Genomic DNA, 18,393 nt, shown 5'->3' with positions numbered 1-18,393 from the left:
TTTATGTAGCATTTTAGTGTGTTCGCAATCGAGAAAAACTGTAATCATACAAATCTAAAGACAGGCAAATATTCTTATGTCACATGTATTTAAATGTATACTCCCAGGCCAGGCCTCATTATTAATGCCATCTGTGTATTTAGTCAAAGTGGATTCAAACGCTGCTTCATCATTAGACGCTAGATGTCGCTAGATGCTGAATCATGGACAACATCCAACGTACTCGTTTATTATTTATATTTTTAGCCAAGCCTTTTATTGGTTTTTGTAGTGTTTTGAATGAGAATTTAACATTTTCTCATCTATCTTTATCTGGTTGCTGATATTTGCACTTTGCACGCAGCCATTTAACAAAAAAGGTGGTGGGAAGTACATTTAAGATAATCATACTTTTATATGTACAGTTTGTCCAACTATATGGCTCTACTCCCATACATTTCAGAGAAAATTAATAACTCACCAGACATTGTTTACGATTGAACCAGTGGTTTGCATTAGTGATATGACTTATTCTTTCACCACCAATACAAAATAAATTATCTCATTAAACATTCACAGTGTTTTTGTTGTGTGAACACAAAATGATACTTGCAGGGTTTTTTCGTAATACTGGATTTATTTCAAAACTACTTTTGACACTTTGTTAATTTGTTACTTTGCAAATATGCATGTAGGACAAAAAAGGAAATAAATTATAATCCAATTTTATAGAGGTTGGAATAAGACTGGTCTACTATTTACGTCTCAAAATAATAGTTCCACTTTTACCAGTTGCAACATTAAAGTGATCTAAACATTAATGCATCAATAATCATAATTGATAAGCATTCTTTTGTCTGTAATGGGCTATTTGGCATTATGAGTACTTTTGGTTAATTACGTTTCCTTTTACTTAAGTAGAACTTGAGTCTTCCCCATCAGTTTACTTTAACACCTCAATAATTTAACACTCTAGGGGTGACTAAGCTTGAAGCTGCTTTTGATACTTCAGCACGCTAATATACCTGTTGACATTTAAGTCACGTTTTCTATTATAATGTATGTGTATGTCATTTTCTATTCGGGGTTAATCAACTAAATCTATCAGATTTCATAAGTGTTCAGATACCATTGTTGTTGTACAGCTTTAGATAAACACTGTACCATGAACAACCACTAGATGGTGCCAAGGCCTTTAATATGAACACCATATCCCTCTGATGATGGCATGTGGAAAGGGAAGTGGGCTATCAGGTTTAATTGTTGATAACTGATAGGGTGCCTGCCTGAATTGTTTATTTACTTACCTGGAAACATTACCTTCCTGCTGACCTGATCACATATATATTTGGGAATTTGCATATGTCTGTAGAAGAGTTGACCTTTATAGTTTACTATTACAATATATATATTTTATTTTTTTAATGTTTTTGTTATCACAATTACCCTGCAGAGCTGAATAAGAGTCATGGTTAACAGACAGGAAAGTCATCTTCTAAACTAGGGCAGTGACTTTTGAACTACTTTGAACCCTACCGGACTTTTATATCACAGGATTTCAGGAACCTTTGTTCTAAACAAGTATCACCTCCATATATCACAAACGAAGATTGACTTAACCTATAAAAAACGTTACCACAGAAAAAGCCCGCCAAATATAAAATAGAAGGTGACTTGTGAAGTGATTTGAGTTACAGCATACGGATGCTTGAGCTTTAGGTATGCATTTGTCTCGTTCCTTGGAATATGTTTTGATGTTTAATGGCTCTGTTATCATCAGTTACCAGACAAGATGTGTACTGTATCACAGTAAGGCAAGTAGATAACCCCCACTTCATTGTTGAGTTATACAGTAGCTATCAAAAGCAAGTTGGAAATTATTTTTTCTTTGCAATATGTTTTCTATGGGGTATAGTGGTTGATGCATTAAAGAGAACTGAATAAGTCATTGATTGCGTGTGCCATAGCATAGGACAGTTAAGTCAGCGAATAGCTGAAGAATCTAGGCAACAGAGTGGCCTGCTAGAAATTGGAGGCTCAAGAGAGGTTTCTCAATACTCCAATTTCCCCTCCTCAACTCCTTGACTCCTCGGTCCTCCGGTAGCATGGGCGCGGGAAGGGGGGTGCTGAGGGCGCTGCAGCACCCCCTAGCGGCAGGCAGGGGGTGCGGAGCTCCCCTGTCTGAATTATTATTTGACGGTTATTGCTGCTCCTGCTGTGCATAATCTGTGTAATATGTAGCCAATAAATTCCACATTGTTGGTAAAATAATATTTCGGCCTGCCCCAAATGTTTTTTCTGTAGCCCCGGACAATTCTACCTCAATAATATAATACATTAACCGTGCTTTACGTGAACCTCATCAAGACACTAGAAAGGACGGCAGGACTGTAATTTCCCGTGTTCAGTGAATGCAACAGAGGCAAGACACCAGACCAATCAGAGAGTTGCATGGAAATAAAAGTGTGCTTGTGTCATTCAAGCTCGCGGCTCTGTGTGTGTGCGGAAATAGCGCATTTAGTGTGTGTGAGAGAGGGGGAGAGAGAGAGGGACCGGTGCCAGCAGCAGGGATCGTGTTGTTAGCATCTGGTTAGCTAGCTGCACTAACGGACATACGGAGCTGTTTGTTCCACAACAAGCTGGAGGAGAGCTCTCCTCTCAGACTGAGAGGCTCAGGTGAGCTAAAGGACTCTCTGAGTGTTTAGATAGTTAACTTTAGTCTAAGTTATCTCAGTGGGTCTCAAACGGTTTGGTCAAAAAATATTCAAAAGATTATTTCCGCGGCACACCCTCACCTGATCATTATAGTTATAAAAAAAATAAGAGAATAAAGGAAAAACAGTTATGAAATACTATATGGCAGTAAAACAAGAATACAGTTTGAAAGGGGAGTGATTTGTAAAATATCCATAAAGAAAAAGAACATCTGCTTACAGTTGTGTTTCATCTGGGTGTTGAGAGATGTATCCATAGATCTCTTAATGTTGCTCTCAAAGTGCACCAGATTGATGCTTTTAACTTCAATATTAAAAAAAAATCTTCCCGGGGGAGCATCCCCCCGGACCCCCCTAGAGGAGGTGAGGTCCGCTCCCCACTCGTAAAAAATAGCACTTTACCCCTGCCTATATGCCGTGAGCTGATTATCGAGCCTTCATTGTAACAGTCGCGGGTTTACTGTGTGTTTGCGTGTGGGGAGTTTTTTTGTGCGTGCTCTAGTCTATGGTGCCCGTAATACTGTTCACTGGAGTCCAGCACCTCCGCACCCCCACTCAAAATACCTTCCTACCGCGCCTCTGTCCGGTAGTGACCCGGAAATGAATTTCAGTGCGCCATTTTGAAGGACATCTCATTTCTCTAAATGCACTTCGAGGACCGAGCATCGAGCATCGAGGAGGCTCTCTGGAGGAGCTCTAACCGAGGAGACACTGATGCATCCTCCACGGCTCCTCCACGGATGCATTTCCGGGAACGGTGGAGGTGTGACGCACGTCCGGATTTATTTCAGCCAATGACGGCTCTGCCTGCTTCCCCTGGATATTATTTTAGTAACTGCTTTCATCGCGACGCAATGTTTACAGTGAGAACAGCTGTGAGGTCCGTGCAGAAAGCAGAGCAGTGTGTAAAATATATATATCTCAGTATAGCAGGCCTACATTACTTTCTGTATTTGTATGCTGTAGTTTAGTAGATATCTACAAACAAAGAGTCGACATTTTTCTAAGACCATTTAGTGCTTCACATAGTAAAATACACAACGGCTGTAGCCTGATTATGCTTTAGGAGCAGTAGGTGTGTGTGGTACAGTGTGTAGGTGTGTGTGTGGTACAGTGTGTAGGTGTGTGTTGTACAGTGCGTAGATGCGGCGGACAGACGGGTCTCAGTTGGTTTTGTGTCCTATGCTTACTTTTAATACTTGTACAACTTTTGGCCCGTAATTTCAATTCCCCGTTTCAGCGACCAGAGAGAGGGGGGGGGGGGGGGGGGGGGGGGGGGGGATATATCCAGTCTCTGATTGTGTTACGTTATTATGAGAGTGCTCTCATACTTGTTTAATTCTGAAATTGTAGCCTATATATTTATATGAATATATGTGTGTGTATATTTCCGCATCTGTAGCCTGTTATTGTCTCATTATACCGCACTGTCAATTTAATTAAAAGTAAATATATAAGTCGTCATGAACACATCTGTCCATCAGAGTGCTGCTGTGCCTCCTGTCATCATTAATGGACGTCTCCTTAAAATGACCGCTCAGAGGAGAGGAGTTCTCATTTCTCTAACCGCCTGCTGCTTCCACTCCTCTCTCCTCGGTTCCCCTCCTCAGTCCTCCGCTCGCATCTCCTGTGTTCGGCACCAAGTCTCGAGGAGAGGAGTCGAGGATAGGAGTCGAGGAGGGGAAATTTGAGTATTGAGAAACCTCTAAGGATTTCTTGTAAATCACGTGACTTACGAAAAGTCATTGAAAGCAGTTTATCATCTAGCCATAGGGTGGTGCTGCTGGCAGGGGATGCTGATGCATTTCTAATAAACCGGTCTTGAGCTAGGACATCTTCTTGGTTTCTAACCTCCACCATCCCTCCCTGCCTTTGCAGTTGCCGCTTTGAAAGAAACTGCTGTAACTTTGCTTTTTCTGTCGATAGGGTCAGCAATTCAGAAGTTAACTAGAAAATGCATTTCCTGCAGAAAATGCTTTAAACTGTGAACATTTGTGGCTGAATATAGCTGAAAATGTTAAACAAATATATTGTATTAGCTGAATGGTAGCTGCTTTTAGCTACAAAAAACAAGTAAGTGTGTTGCTGAACTTAGCAGAGAAATGCAGAAAACTGAAATGATTTGAATCAAATTGTTACAGCTCAAATGCATTGCAATGAATTCCATATTAAAAAAAGATTTAAAAAAGCTGAATATTTTAAAAACTACAACTTATTTTGAAAGAGTTGAAAGTTTCCCATCATGTGCTGAAAAGGCTGAATAGTTTGATATTTGAATGGTTCCTGCAGCTGAAATTCGGCTGAAGGAGTTACATAAATATATTAAATGTAAGTAGTAGTGAATGAATGTTTATAATAATCTGTGTTTGTGTAAACCCAGAAATCAATGGTTACAATGGTGACAACTTATGACGATTTACCAACTGTAGCACTGAGTCCCATTAAGAATGCATTGAGGATTATATCTGACAATTTGGCCACCTTGTGAAGTTTGGATACTACTTGGACTCCAAAGCAGAGACTGACAAAAATAAAGTTTCAACGTGTTTAATAAACAAAGGTAGTCCAAGGCAGGTACGGACTACAGGGAGCTGGCTGGCCGTAGTAAGTCCAAAAACGAAGCTGCGGGAAAACGTTCCCGACAAAAACTCAAAAAGAACTCCTAAACAAACTGCGAAGTGAAACAACAACAGACTCCATCCTGCAGAAAGGCACTCCGGACCGCGGAACAGCATGTAATTCTCTGGCAGAGAAGTGAGGTGAGGGCCAGCGTCTTAAAGAGCAGGTTGATCATGTGAGTGAGGACAGGTGTGCCTCATCTGCAGCCAGGAGTAAACCAGCCACGCCCCCCTGTCACACACCAGCCCTGCAGAGACGGAAAGACAGAGTAGTGAGCAGTAAAAGGAGCAAACAACAAGTAAAAAACAACAACAAAAAACCCCAAGCAAAACATAACACACCTGTTCTAAAACTATGGCTCCTATAAAAAAATTACCAGACCGTGAGCATCAGGGAACCCCAATGAACTGATATCTGTTTGTTTTTTAGATTTTGTGTGTAAAATGTGGAGATGGGAGCAGTTTGTCTAAAGTGTACTTCTCTCTGTTCTGAAGAGAATTCCGAAAAAATGGAACATGGGAATCAAGTGGGAGCTAGGTGGACTTTGTGTCTCTTCATGCCCTCAAGAGGCATTTTGTTTAATATTTGTTCTTAATTCTTTTTGTTTTCCAACGTTTTTCATGAAAAAATATGTCTAAGGAGTGTAGGGTTTGGGAACTATGGCACATTTAAAACATTTTTTGGGGAGAATTTCTAGCAGTCCTGCACTCTGCTTTGAGATCAAAGCACTCTAGACTTAACGAGCTGCTCCATCCACACTAATGTTAAAATCTGAAAAAGGCCTCTCTACCAAGCTCCAGACTAAGTTAAATATCTCAAAAAGTGTAAAATATATCAAAAAGAAAAATCATTCATGAATAGCTGAAGGTCTTGTGATCATTTTAAAGTTGGAATGAAGTGTCTAGCTGAAAGTATGTGGAAGGAGTAGCATTTGGCGCAATGTGTAGGAAAAGAGGATTTGAAGGCTCCTCCCATTGACTTCCATGTAAAAAAATAGAAGATTCGAAGAACTATTGTGCAGGGATGCAAACACAGGTATGGTGAAAAAAGAGATTACTATTCGAAGCAGAAAAAAAACTGCGTAATATACCGTCTGACAAAGGCCTGTGCTATAATGCTTCAATTAACTGGCTATTCTTTATAATATACTCAGATCAATAGGAGACAGAGATGTTGAGTTATAAATCAAGGAGTTTTACTATTATTATTTACAGGTAGATATTATCAAGGGTGTAACTTTGGTTTAAGAAGTGGGGGACACACAAAACATTATTATATTATTATTATTATATATAATGAGAGTGCAAACTTATCTAGTATCCTATCTATATGAACCTGTTTATTTGTGGGGGGACCTCACCTCCTCTAGGGGGGTCCGGGGGCATGCTCCCCCGGGAAGATTTTTTTCTTTAAATTGAAGTTAAATGCATCAATCTGGTGCACTTTGAGGGCAAAATTAAGAGATGTATGGATACATCTCTCAACACTTATATAAAACAGAACTGTATAAACTTTTCGTCTTCTCTATTAAACATCATGGTGGCAGTCATGCCCCTAGACTTCATGGCATACTTTGCTGTCTGAATTGCATCGAGAGTGGCAATGTTCATTCTTGAGCTTTTAGGGTCAAGAATATCTCCCATTAAGTTAAATGAGGACTCCACCATGGGCCCATGGAAGATAGAATGAGCACCTCTGATAACCCCACTGAGAGCTGGATATTTCCCTGTGCTCATAACATGAGCCCACCACATGACCATGTTGTCTCCCTCGTGATACTGTGCCAGTGTTAAGTCAACGTTGTATCTGATTATTTTCTGGGTGATGTCACTCTCTGGAGGAACTAGGTGTTGCAAGATTCCTGCCAGCTTCATCAGTTGAGTACCTGCTTCTGAATGGCCCCTCACAACAGGATCAATAGAGGACAAGGCTTGTAGGGTCTTATTTTTAAGGGGCAATTTGACCTGCATGTATTTGCCACAAGTCACATATGCCTTGGTCACCTTTTCAAAGAAATCTTAACACAAATACAAAACAAAAACAAAAAACACTTTGATGAATATCCTAAGTTTCATGCAGCACAGTGCTACGTTTCTCAATACTAAAGCTATCAGTGAAATGATGGCCTGTACTAGTCAACATCAAGCAAAACAATGTTTAAATAAGGCATGCAACAATTATTCATACAAAAATGACTATGGTAAAACCCGAGATTTGGTGTAAGAATAATATTCAAATGTATGTGAAATAGTAAGAGGTGTGCTGCCTTTGGGTTAACCTGGCCTCGTTCCACCAGGACTCTTTTTTACTTTAATATAACATTACCTAAATACTAACTTATCTATTTCACACACTAACCGGGTGTTTTCGACGGGCTGCTTCCAGGTTTTCTGCCACTTTACCAATACAGAGCTGGGAATAAAGTGTCCGGTTGGCCAAGTCCAATTCTGTCAATGCTTTGGGCGAAATCTTCAGATGCTCTGGTTTGATAAAGCAAGCCAGGAAGTTGACAAACACTTGAAGCTGCTTGTCATGCAGCTTGTGGACCAAGGTTTGACTTTCCTTAAATGCACAGAAAGGGCACGTTTCAGTAAATACTGAACCATCTTTTGTTTATAAAATTGCAATATGCCTGTTATTTCTATATGGTGTGTGTTATATACACTGTATATATTAAAAAAACACTCACCTGGAAAACCATCACATACTCTTTTAGTATTGGCAGTACACTGAGGTACACACTGAGATGCATGTCCACTTTTTGGTTCTCAAACCAGATCTTCTTTACCACTCGGCTCTTCCTCTTCTTCCCCAATTCAGTCATACCTACCAAAAGAAAAACAAAGATAACACATTTTATTATAGTATGAATAACTTTCTCAGAAACAGGACATTCACAATTTGAGTTCCTTGTTTAAACTAATATACATACCTTTCTTACTGAGGTCTTGGTGCACAAATGTGATCCTTTGCTGTGCTTTCTCGCTGACATGGTAGTCTTCATATAGCTGCTGCAATGGATCCTGGTAGAGAGCTTTGTCCTCTTTCCCCATGAAACCATAGTACAGGACCTTGTACACAGGCAGCAGTCTTTTTGTTTGCATCCCAACGTCATACGCAGACAACCAACGGTGGGAGACAAACTTCCTGGGATTTTTAGCAGGTATGTCCATGTATTCAGCGATTTCTTTCAGGTACATGATCTGCAAATAAAGACATAAGTCATTTTACAAGACTAAGTGTCACCACTCAACACATTAGAGAAAACACGAAGACAAACTCAATCTATCACTTAAGCTAAAATCAAAATTGATATTCAGTTACCTGATCTGATGCCCACAGGTGGTCAGTATGGAGATCTGTAAACAGCTGCTCCAAGTAGTTCTCAAAGGGCTCTGCAAACTGCTTTGCAGCATTGTGCACATGGTGACATGAATCACCATCAACATCAAGAAGCGTTTTACAATGGTTCCGTCTAATTCTTGTTTCCAGGCCTGACTTGCTGCCTCGCATCACATATGCATGAGTCTAACATTATGCTGACCAGGTTTGACCAGGGAATATCTTTTTCCTTAAAGAAGTTGCAGAGGAGCTCCTCCAAGCTGGCAGCATTGACTTTAACAACTTCCAGAGAACCCAAATGTTCCACCACAACATCCTTCAGCTCTTGGTCAAAGTAGCTCACAAGCATTGCAAGCACCTTTTTATTACTGCTAGATGTACTCTCATCTACATTAAGAGAAAAGGGATACTTCCTTAAGTTGGAGAGCGTTCTCTCAGAGAATGTGTGGCCCAGACCATGCACCATCTTGTAAGAGGCAGCGGTTCGTGACAGTTTCATCCTACTAAGAGCTATTTTGTCTGCAGCCAGTTGTTGACTCAGTTCAACTAGGACAGGTGCAGTTGAGAGAGGTAGGGAATGTTCAGCAATAACAGCCAGGACCATTGCCTAGAAAACAGATTAAAATATATGAGGTTACTCATTTCAGGGAAAACAAATCTAATTTAGCTACAACGAACCTTCCTACTGACAGCACCTTTAACTTAGCATTTGCTCTAAAAAAAAGAAGCTCCCCCAACATTTGTCCACACGCACGCACACAGAGTTTATCTAGCACATCCTTTTTTGTCAACTTTTGGAAAAAGTCTGACAGTGGGAATGTGTGTTTGACTGACTTCACCTCAATTGTGACATCTAGATTTAGCCATGACCACTTCCAGCTGGATTTGCAACCTATATCCAGCTCTTTCACGACAAGTGCATCACTTTCCTCAAGATCTTTCATTCTGAAAATGAATGCAAATTAGAGTTGTCACTAAGGTTAAGTGTCCCCATTATTAAACACTCATTAGACTCATGGCTTGGCCTCTAAATCTTATTCAATATCAGATATGGCTACTTCAATACCAAACTAGTAAACTATACAGCAGTCATGTGTTCATTTCCAAAGTGCACAGGAAAAATATGACTAAGTATTAAGCTCATGTTGTTTATGTTGATCAGGTTGACAGAAATATAGTTCAAGTATAAAATTACCACGTGCGTAATGCTAATTAATTTTAGCGCGTCGATCGCTCTTATATGTTATCATTGAGCTAACGGAGTATTTGCCAAATTAAAATTAAAAGGGTGTACACGTTTGGAATTGTACCTTAATAATTAATGGAGTCATTTGGAGTGAAATTGCCAATTTAATCGGAGGGCCGATCGCCCTTAGGTACAAATAAAGCTTATATAGCCTACAATACATTACATTTCATTTAGCTGACGCAATACAATTAGCTGATGCAATACAATTGTATTATACAAAAAATACCATTTATATATAGTCTATGGTAAAAATACATAACATACATGCACTTTAGAGCTAATGATGTTATAACAGCCAACAGAAAAATGTACTTACGCATGTAAGTACATTTTTCTGTTGGCTGTTATAACATCATTAGCGCAACTGACTGGTGCAGAAGTGCGCGTCATTTGCGCATGACTGATGTGCAACAACATGTGTCTCCTGTTTGTCTTCTGTTGGTTGCTTGTTAGCAAGCAGACCCTTCACGCGATAGCAGAGCGAACAGGTACAGGAGGCATAGAGCGAGGGATCATTTGTCCACTAGTCATGCTCGCGGATGGATACAAAAATATACTTTGGCGGCCGTTAATAGGCTATACGTGGGCGGCCCGCCCAAGTAAAGTCTATGTTTTGAAGAGAGAAGTTGTCCGTCAGTCCGTGAGTCGGACCCCCCCCCCCCCAAACAAAAACTCTTCGGTTCTCCACGAATTACACAAGTCACCCAAATCAGCGTTAAAAAAGCGGGAGGCGCCGAAAAGCAACTAATTTGCATGTATGATAGTGGAATGCTGTAAACAGAATTTGCACTAATAAAGATTTGAAGAATTATAGTGGAATGCTGTAAACAGCATTCGCACTAATCAGTATCAAACCCTGATTGTCTAACAGCACCAGGCACCAGAAAATAAGCAGTCACTACCTGGTTCAATCAATCAATCAATCAGAATGCTTAATTTATTCCGGGGGGAAATTATGTTTTATTACAGGTGCACCATATTGGACTAAAGTCAATAACTATTTATACAAACATAGGAAGTAAGAGTACAAATGTGCAATGAGAGTAGCCACTGGGACGCGGCGTCTTAAGCACAGGAACAAGGTAGAGCGTCCTCCACAGCACAGAGACCCTCTGATCACTCAGGCTCATGGTGAAGACGTGGTGAAGCTCAATGGAAATGTTCTCATTAGATATATCCTGGTACAGCCATGTTCTCATTATCAAAGTAAACTGCACTCCAAATATTACATCTGACTCCAGGCTAACGCCGTTAGCTTGTCGATTTTCCCAGCCAGTGATTTTTAAAGTACATGATGACATATATCTGGACCCGGTTGTCCTTTTTTTTCCTCAATGAGAGATTTTCTGCAGAGTGGGATCACACCAGCAATGATGCCAAATTAAGAAAGGGACTTAGGGGTCACTTCCCTCCCACTTACTTCTCGTGCCATCACAAAACCATAATTTAGTGGAAATGCTGTTAACAACATTCCAACTATCTGTATTCTACGCACGAAATTCTTTAATTTTATTCCGCCCGTTATTTTGCCGGTCTTCTCCGCCCGCATTGAACATCACAGAAACTCCGTTCAAACGTCAAAACATTCAGCTCGGTCGGGAATCGAGTGCTATTACTTTTATCTTTCATAACATTCATAATTTCAGAGATACATCCCATAATTCATCACATTTTTAACCATTGAAGTCAATGGAGAAAATCTTCAGACTTGAACAATCTTCAGATTTGGGCCATTTGGAGCATTTTCAGTGAAGTTATGAGAAAACCGTGTTTCATGGCGAGCATTGTGTCGCCATGGCAACGGCATTTGATGACACCCCTCTTGAGGGCATGAAGTGACAAAAACTTTCAACATGCCTCCATTAAAGCCCATTGTAATTTCAGGCTAATATTTCCTCACAGCCGCACACCTTTAGTTAATCTGCCAAAAAGGCCACATTATTGACCCGAAAGTACACAAAAAGCACACTTCAGATACTCAAGGTCCTTGGGATGCTTCACGCTTTGAGATTTCACCGATATCTGTTAAGGTTCTTCAACAAAACGTTCACATGTAAGAGGTGTATCTCTCATTCAGAACAATGGGAACCTTTGATCTCTGGACACCTCTTTAGCTCAAATATAAACAGCTGTGTCATGGAACACGATGATTTCATAACTCCAACTGACATAACTCCAACTGACATGAAGAGAGAGAGAGTGATCAAGTGAAGAGAGAGGGCGAGCAAGAGAAGAGATAGTGAGAGCGATCAAGAGAAGAGAGAGGAGACAGAGAAGAGAGAGAGTCAAACTAAAGTGGAGATATGGCAGAATCCCTACAGTGAAGTGTTCTCCTGTGAGAGGGCGATCAAGAGAAGAGAGAGAGGGTGATAGAAGAGTGAGAGGGTGATCAAGAGAAGAGAGAGAAGAGAAGAGAGAGAGTCAAACTAAAGTGGAGACATGGCAGAAACCCTACAGTGAAGTGTTCTCCTGTGAGAGGGTGATCAAAAGGAGAGAGAGGGCGATCAAGAGGAGAGAGAGAGGGCGATCAAGAGAAGAGAGAGAGGGCGATCAAGAGGATAGAGAGAGGGCGATCAAGAGAAGAGTGAGAGGGTGATCAAGAGAAGAGAGAGGGAGATCAAGAGAAGAGAGAGGGCGATCAAGAGAAGAGAAAGAGGGCAATTAAGAGAAGAGAGAGAGGGTGATAGAAGAGTAAGAGGGTGATCAAGAGAAGAGTAAGAGGGCGATCAAGAGAAAAGAGAGAGTGATCAAGTGAAGAGAGATGGCGAGCAAGAGAAGAGAGAGTGAGAGCGATCAAGAGAAGAGAGAGAAGAGAGAGGTCAAACTAAAGTGGAGACATGGCAGAATCCCTACAGTGAAGTGTTCTCCTGTGAGAGGGCGATCAAGAGAAGAGAGAAAGGGTGAAAGAAGAGTGAGAGGGTGATCAAGAGAAGAGAGAGAAGAGAAGAGAGAGAGTCAAACTAAAGTGGAGACATGGCAGAAACCCTACAGTGAAGTATTCTCCTTTGAGAGGGCGATCAAGAGGAGAGAGAGAGGGCGATCACGAGGAGAGAGAAAGGGCGATCAAGAGAAGAGAAAGAAGGCAATCAAGAGAAGAGGGAGAGGGCGATCAAGAGAAGAGAGAGGGCGATCAAGAGGAGAGAGAGGGCGATCAAGAGGAGAGAGAGAGGATCTTCAAGAGAAGAGAGAGAGAGAGGGTGATCAAGAGAAGAGTGAGAGGGTGATCAAGAGAAGAGAGAGGGCAATCAAGAGAAGGGAGAGGGCGATCAAGAGAAGAGAAAGATTAAGAGAAGAGAGAGAGGGCGATCAAGAAAAGAGAGAGGGCGATAGAAGAGTGAGAGGGCGATCAAGATGAGAGAGAGGCCGATCAAGAGAAGAGAGAGAGGGTGATAGAAGAGTGAGAGGGTGATCAAGAGAAGAGAGAGAGGGCAATCAAGAGAAGAGAGGGAGGGCGATCAAGAGAAGAGAAAGAGGGCGATCAAGAGAAGAGAGAGTGAGAGCGATCAAGAGAAGAGAGAAGAGAGAGTCAAACTAAAGTGGCGGTATGGCAGAATCCCTACAGTGAAGTGTTCTCCTGTGAGAAGGTGATCAAGAGAAGAGAGAGGGGCAAGCAAAGAGAGGGGGCGATCAAGAGAAGAGAGAAAGTCAAACTAAAGTGGAGACATGGCAGAAACCCTACAGTGAAGTGTTCTCCTGTGAGAGGGTGATCAAGAGGAGAGAGAGAGCGATCAAAAGAAGAGAGAGAAGAGAGTCAAACTAAAGTGGAGACATGCCAGAAACCCTACAGTGAAGTGTTCTCCTGTGAGAGGGTGAACAAGAGGAGAGAGGGCGATAAAGAGGAGGGAGAGAGGGTGATCAAGAGAAGAGAAAGAGGGCAATCAAGAGAAGAGAGAGGGCAATAGAAGAGGGAGAGGGCGATCAAGAGAAGAGAGAGAGGGCGATCAAGAGAAGAGAAAGAGGGCGATCAAGAAAAGAGAGAGGGATATAGAAGAGTGAGAGGGCGATCAAGAGGAGAGAGAGAGGGTGATTAAGAGGAGAGAGAGGGCGACAGAAGAGGGAGAAGGGGCGATCAAGAGGAGAGAGAGAGGGTGATCAAGAGGAGAGAGAGAGGGTGATCAAGAGAAGAGAGAGGGTGATCAAGAGAAGAGAGAGGGCGATCAAGAGAAGAGAGAGGGCGATAGAAGAGGCAGAGCGGGCGATCAAGAGAAGAGAGAGATGGTGATCAAGAGAAGAAAGAGGGCGATCAAGAGAAGAGTGAGAGGTTGATCAAGAGAAGAGAGAGAGGGCGATCAAGAGAAGAGAGAGGGCAATCAAGGAGAGAGAGAGGGCAATCAAGAGAAGAGAGGCAATAGAAGAGGGAGAGGGGGCGATCAAGAGAAGAGAGAGGGGGCAATCAAGAGAAGAGAAAGGGTGATCAAGAGAAGAGAAAGAGGGCGATCAAGAGAAGAGAGAGAGGGCGATCAAGAGAAGAGTGAGAGGGTGATCAAGAGAAGAGAGAGGGCAATCAATAGGAGAGAGAGAGGGTGATCAAGAGAAGAGAGAGAGGGCGATCAAGAGAAGAGAGAGGGCGATCAAGAGAAGAGAGAGGGCGAAAGAAGAGTGAGAGGGCGATCAATAGGAGAGAGAGAGGGCGATCAAGAGGAGAGAGAGAGGGCGATCAAGAGAAGAGAGAGGGCGATAGAAGAGGGAGAGGGCGATCAAGAGAAGAGAGAGGGGGCGATCAAGAGGAGAGAGAGAGGGCGATCAAGAGGAGAGAGAGAAGCTGATCAAGAGAAGAGTGAGAGGTCGATCAAGAGAAGAGAGAAGGCGATCAAGAGAAGAGAGAGAGGGTGATCAAGAGAAGAGAGATAGGGCGATCAAGAGAAGAGAGAGGGCGATAGCAGAGTGAGAGGGTGGTCAAGAGGAGAGAGAGAGGCCGATCAAGAGAAGAGAGAGGGTGATAGAAGAGTGAGAGGGTGATCAAGAGAAGAGAGAGATGGCGATCAAGAGAAGAGAGGGAGGGCAATCAAGAGAAGAGAAAGAGGGCGGTCAAGAGAAGACAGAGAGGGCGATCAAGAGAAGAGAAAGAGGGCGATCAAGAGAAGAGAGAGAGGGCGATTGAGAGAAGAGAGAGGTCGATAGAAGAGTGAGAGGGCGATCAAGAGGAGAGAGAGAGGGTGATAGAAGGGTGAGAGGGTGGTCAAGAGAAGAGAGAGAGGGCGACCAAGAGAAGAGAGAGGGCGATCAAGAGAAGAGAGAGAGGAGAGAGAGGGTGATCAAGAGAAGAGAGAGGGCGATAGAAGAGTGAGAGGGTGGTCAAGAGGAGAGAGAGAGGCCGATCAAGAGAAGAGAGAGAGGGTGATAGAAGAGTGAGAGGGTGATCAAGAGAAGAGAGAGATGGCGATCAAGAGAAGAGAGGGAGGGCAATCAAGAGAAGAGAAAGAGGGCGGTCAAGAGAAGACAGAGAGGGCGATCAAGAGAAGAGAAAGAGGGCGATCAAGAAAAGAGAGAGAGGGCGATTGAGAGAAGAGAGAGGTCGATAGAAGAGTGAGAGGGCGATCAAGAGGAGAGAGAGAGGGTGATAGAAGGGTGAGAGGGTGGTCAAGAGAAGAGAGAAAGGGCGATCAAGAGAAGAGAGAGGGCGATCAAGAGAAGAGAGAGAGGAGAGAGAGGTTGATCAAGAGAAGAGAGAGGGCGATCAAGAAAAGAGTGAGAGGGCAATCAAGAGAAGAGAGAGTAATTTAACCTCCTAATGTCATGTATAACTATGAAAATGTTCAAAAAGTGCTCAAACTTCACATGTGTGCTAACAGTCCAGCCGTGAAGACATCTACAGGACAGTTTTGAGATTTATTCAAATGTCGTTGCCATGGCAACACAATGCTCACCATGAAACACGGTTTTCTCATAACTTCAGTGAAAAGGCTCCAAACGGCCCAAAACTTCACAGGTCTGGTAACGATGCAGCCATCAACGCATCTAAGCGTATTATGGGGTGTCATCAAATGCCATTGGCATGGCGACAGATCATTCGCCATCAAGTTAGTTCAAAAGTGAGAGAGAGAGAGAGAGTTCCTTTTTAAAAAGGCTTTTTAAGTGGAATAATTGCTAAGAGAAAGAGGAGGACTTGAATAAAGCTTTGGAGTCAATCAAGCAAAGGAGAACATTTGATAAAAAAATACTCACATTCTGTTGTTATTCTATCCATTTCTTATGTTTCAGCTTAATCAGAGCTGGCTGTCGCTCTGGAGATGCTGGGTAAACTTGTTATCGCCAACGGTACATCCCTGATGTACCCCTACACTGCAGAGCTTTACCCAACAGTGCTCAGGAACACAGCGGATGGCGTTTGCATTACTGTTTCCAGAATAGGAAGCTGCCTTGCTCCTTTTTTGTTACAGCTGAGTGAGTAAACTCGTCTTCAATAGTTGATATTTGTTTGATCCTATCTTAACATATTGAATTTGTGAAGATAAGCTACCATTTTAATAGTTTGGATGCTTTGGTTTCACATCCTGTAAATGTTTACAGTGCACATGTGTAGGACCCCAGATCTTCCTCTTCTGATTTTGCCTTCTCCTTATACAGGGGAATCTTTTGAGTACCTGCCTTATATCATACTGGGGACTCTGGCTGTTGTTTCCGCCTTTGCAGTTCTTTTCCTGCCGGAAAGTTTTGGAAAACCTCTACCTCAATCTATTCAGCAAATGCAAAAGAGAGAAAGGTGGGTATCTTTCATTAATTATTTCTTCATCAACATTATAAAACACAGAAATTACACTGAGTATCAAACACACTTAATGTAGCTGAAAAATAATTCACTTATTAGATTTAAAGAAATGTGCAAAACACTCTCAATACTTAAACTGTCCTTGTTTACACATTCATACAGAGAAAGCAGTGTTTCAATTTATGTATTCACTTATAGCAATTAATTAGAACAAAGAACACTTCAACAAAAAATATCATGGTACCTTTAATATAACCACCAAAACCCAGCGTCTCTCATTGTCATTATCCATGTCAATCTGAGAGGATGTTATGATGGTGTCATCAGTCTATTTTTATTTTCTTTTTTCTTTTGAAAAGCTAATTATTGTTTTATCTTTGTTGTCTTTCATCACTACAGCATGAAGTGCCCATGCATCACAAGAAAAGAACATTTGAAACCTGTGGTGCATTTGGAAAGTAGACTGTTGTAGTAGATTGTCAAACATGAATGAGTTATTCATAAATATTATACTACTGTATACGGTTCTGATAACACTGTTGTTTACTGTATGTCTAAAATGCCTTACGAACATAATTTTAATAGTTTGAAGGCTTTTATCACATTTACAAGTGCTCACAAATATTCAGATTGCTTTATCACAAAATCCTAGAAGGCTATGAAGCCTTTTATCATGATGTATAAGGTCAAGTATCATAATACTTCATATGGCTGGTCAGCAAAGACATTTTTTTTACAATGATAATTAGCATAATGGAGCACTAAGATACAAATATGTCCTTAATAATTTCGGAACAAATGTAATTGTGCGTGCGCTCTTTGCAAGCTAACTCAAATTACATATATCCAAACAGAGCTTTAATATTAAAACACTGCACTATTTTCTTTTTTAACAACATTGAAAAGCACAACATTTTCACTAGACAAATATTGCAGAGTTGGCATGTTTGTTGTGACACCATACTGCTTTGTCAAAAAACTATTGGATCTGTTATCAATATCTTTATTTACTCTTTGGAATATATAACCTGTAAATGCAATAAAAAAACTCATAAAAGAATAACAATGTTGCTGGGAGAACTTCCTGACTTGATTGACTTGATCTACATTGCAACCTTTTCATTACAAGTACTATACACTGAAAAAAAGGGGAAAGTGGGGTTGTTCAATTTGCAAATATGCAGTTAATATGAGACATAATTTATTCATGTTTCTCGTCGAAACATGAATCAATCATGTAGAACTTTGTTAATATTGAGGGGTGTACGTTCTATAAGTCTCAATCATGTTAAGAAATAAGAAAAAAGTTATGTTTATCTCTGTAACTCCGCCCACTGAGCACATACGTCAGCAGCTTGCTCCGCAGCCGATTACTCAGCTTCTAATTATTATTTACAAATATTTTATTCACAAATTAATGTTCGGACTCAAACCCGTACTTTAATAGTTTCATAATTGAACCTGAACAATATTGCACTTTAATAGACAAGATGTAAAGCAGAAATATATTTATTATATTTATATATTTATTTTTAAAAATGTGAAGCTTTTTCTTTTTTAAACAAAGGAGGTGGGGAGGGGGGGGAGGGGTTCTACCATATTTTCTTCCCGCATCGGAGGAGTAAGCTGGTTCTGTCCCGAGAACATCTCTACAAGGTAAAAGTTATTTAAAGGTTTTTAATGTCATTAAATGTTCGTCATAGTTACAGGTTATCACAAGACGCATTGTTTGCAAAAAGCAGAGTTCATATTTGCCGTTACAACGAGCAACGTAAATACAG

At 41.2% G+C, this 18,393-nt stretch overlaps 1 protein-coding gene and 1 long non-coding RNA gene across 2 annotated transcripts; one reads left to right on the top strand and one right to left on the bottom strand.

Moving 5' to 3' along the window:
- Nucleotides 1–2,227: 2,227 nt before the first annotated feature.
- Nucleotides 2,228–17,998, top strand: LOC307019149. The gene is made up of 4 exons (XR_013802586.1): nt 2,228–2,655; nt 16,105–16,287; nt 16,471–16,606; nt 17,012–17,998. It is a non-coding gene; the product is annotated as an uncharacterized lncRNA (long non-coding RNA).
- LOC307019143 (uncharacterized protein) lies at nt 5,259–9,244 on the bottom strand. The gene is made up of 5 exons (XM_079649791.1): nt 8,637–9,244; nt 8,245–8,515; nt 8,002–8,138; nt 7,671–7,874; nt 5,259–5,559 (listed from the first exon to the last, which is right to left on the bottom strand). Exons 1-5 carry the CDS (start codon nt 8,823–8,825, stop codon nt 5,509–5,511), a joined length of 852 nt encoding a protein of 283 aa, XP_079505917.1. The 5' UTR covers nt 8,826–9,244; the 3' UTR covers nt 5,259–5,508.
- Nucleotides 17,999–18,393: the final 395 nt, after the last annotated feature.

The sequence above is a fragment of the Notothenia rossii genome (genome assembly GCF_949606895.1).
Source record: "Notothenia rossii genome assembly, chromosome: 9".
NCBI lineage: Eukaryota > Metazoa > Chordata > Actinopteri > Perciformes > Nototheniidae > Notothenia > Notothenia rossii.
The sequence above is the reverse complement of the archived record's forward strand: the minus strand, read 5'-3'. Positions and strand labels throughout refer to the sequence as shown.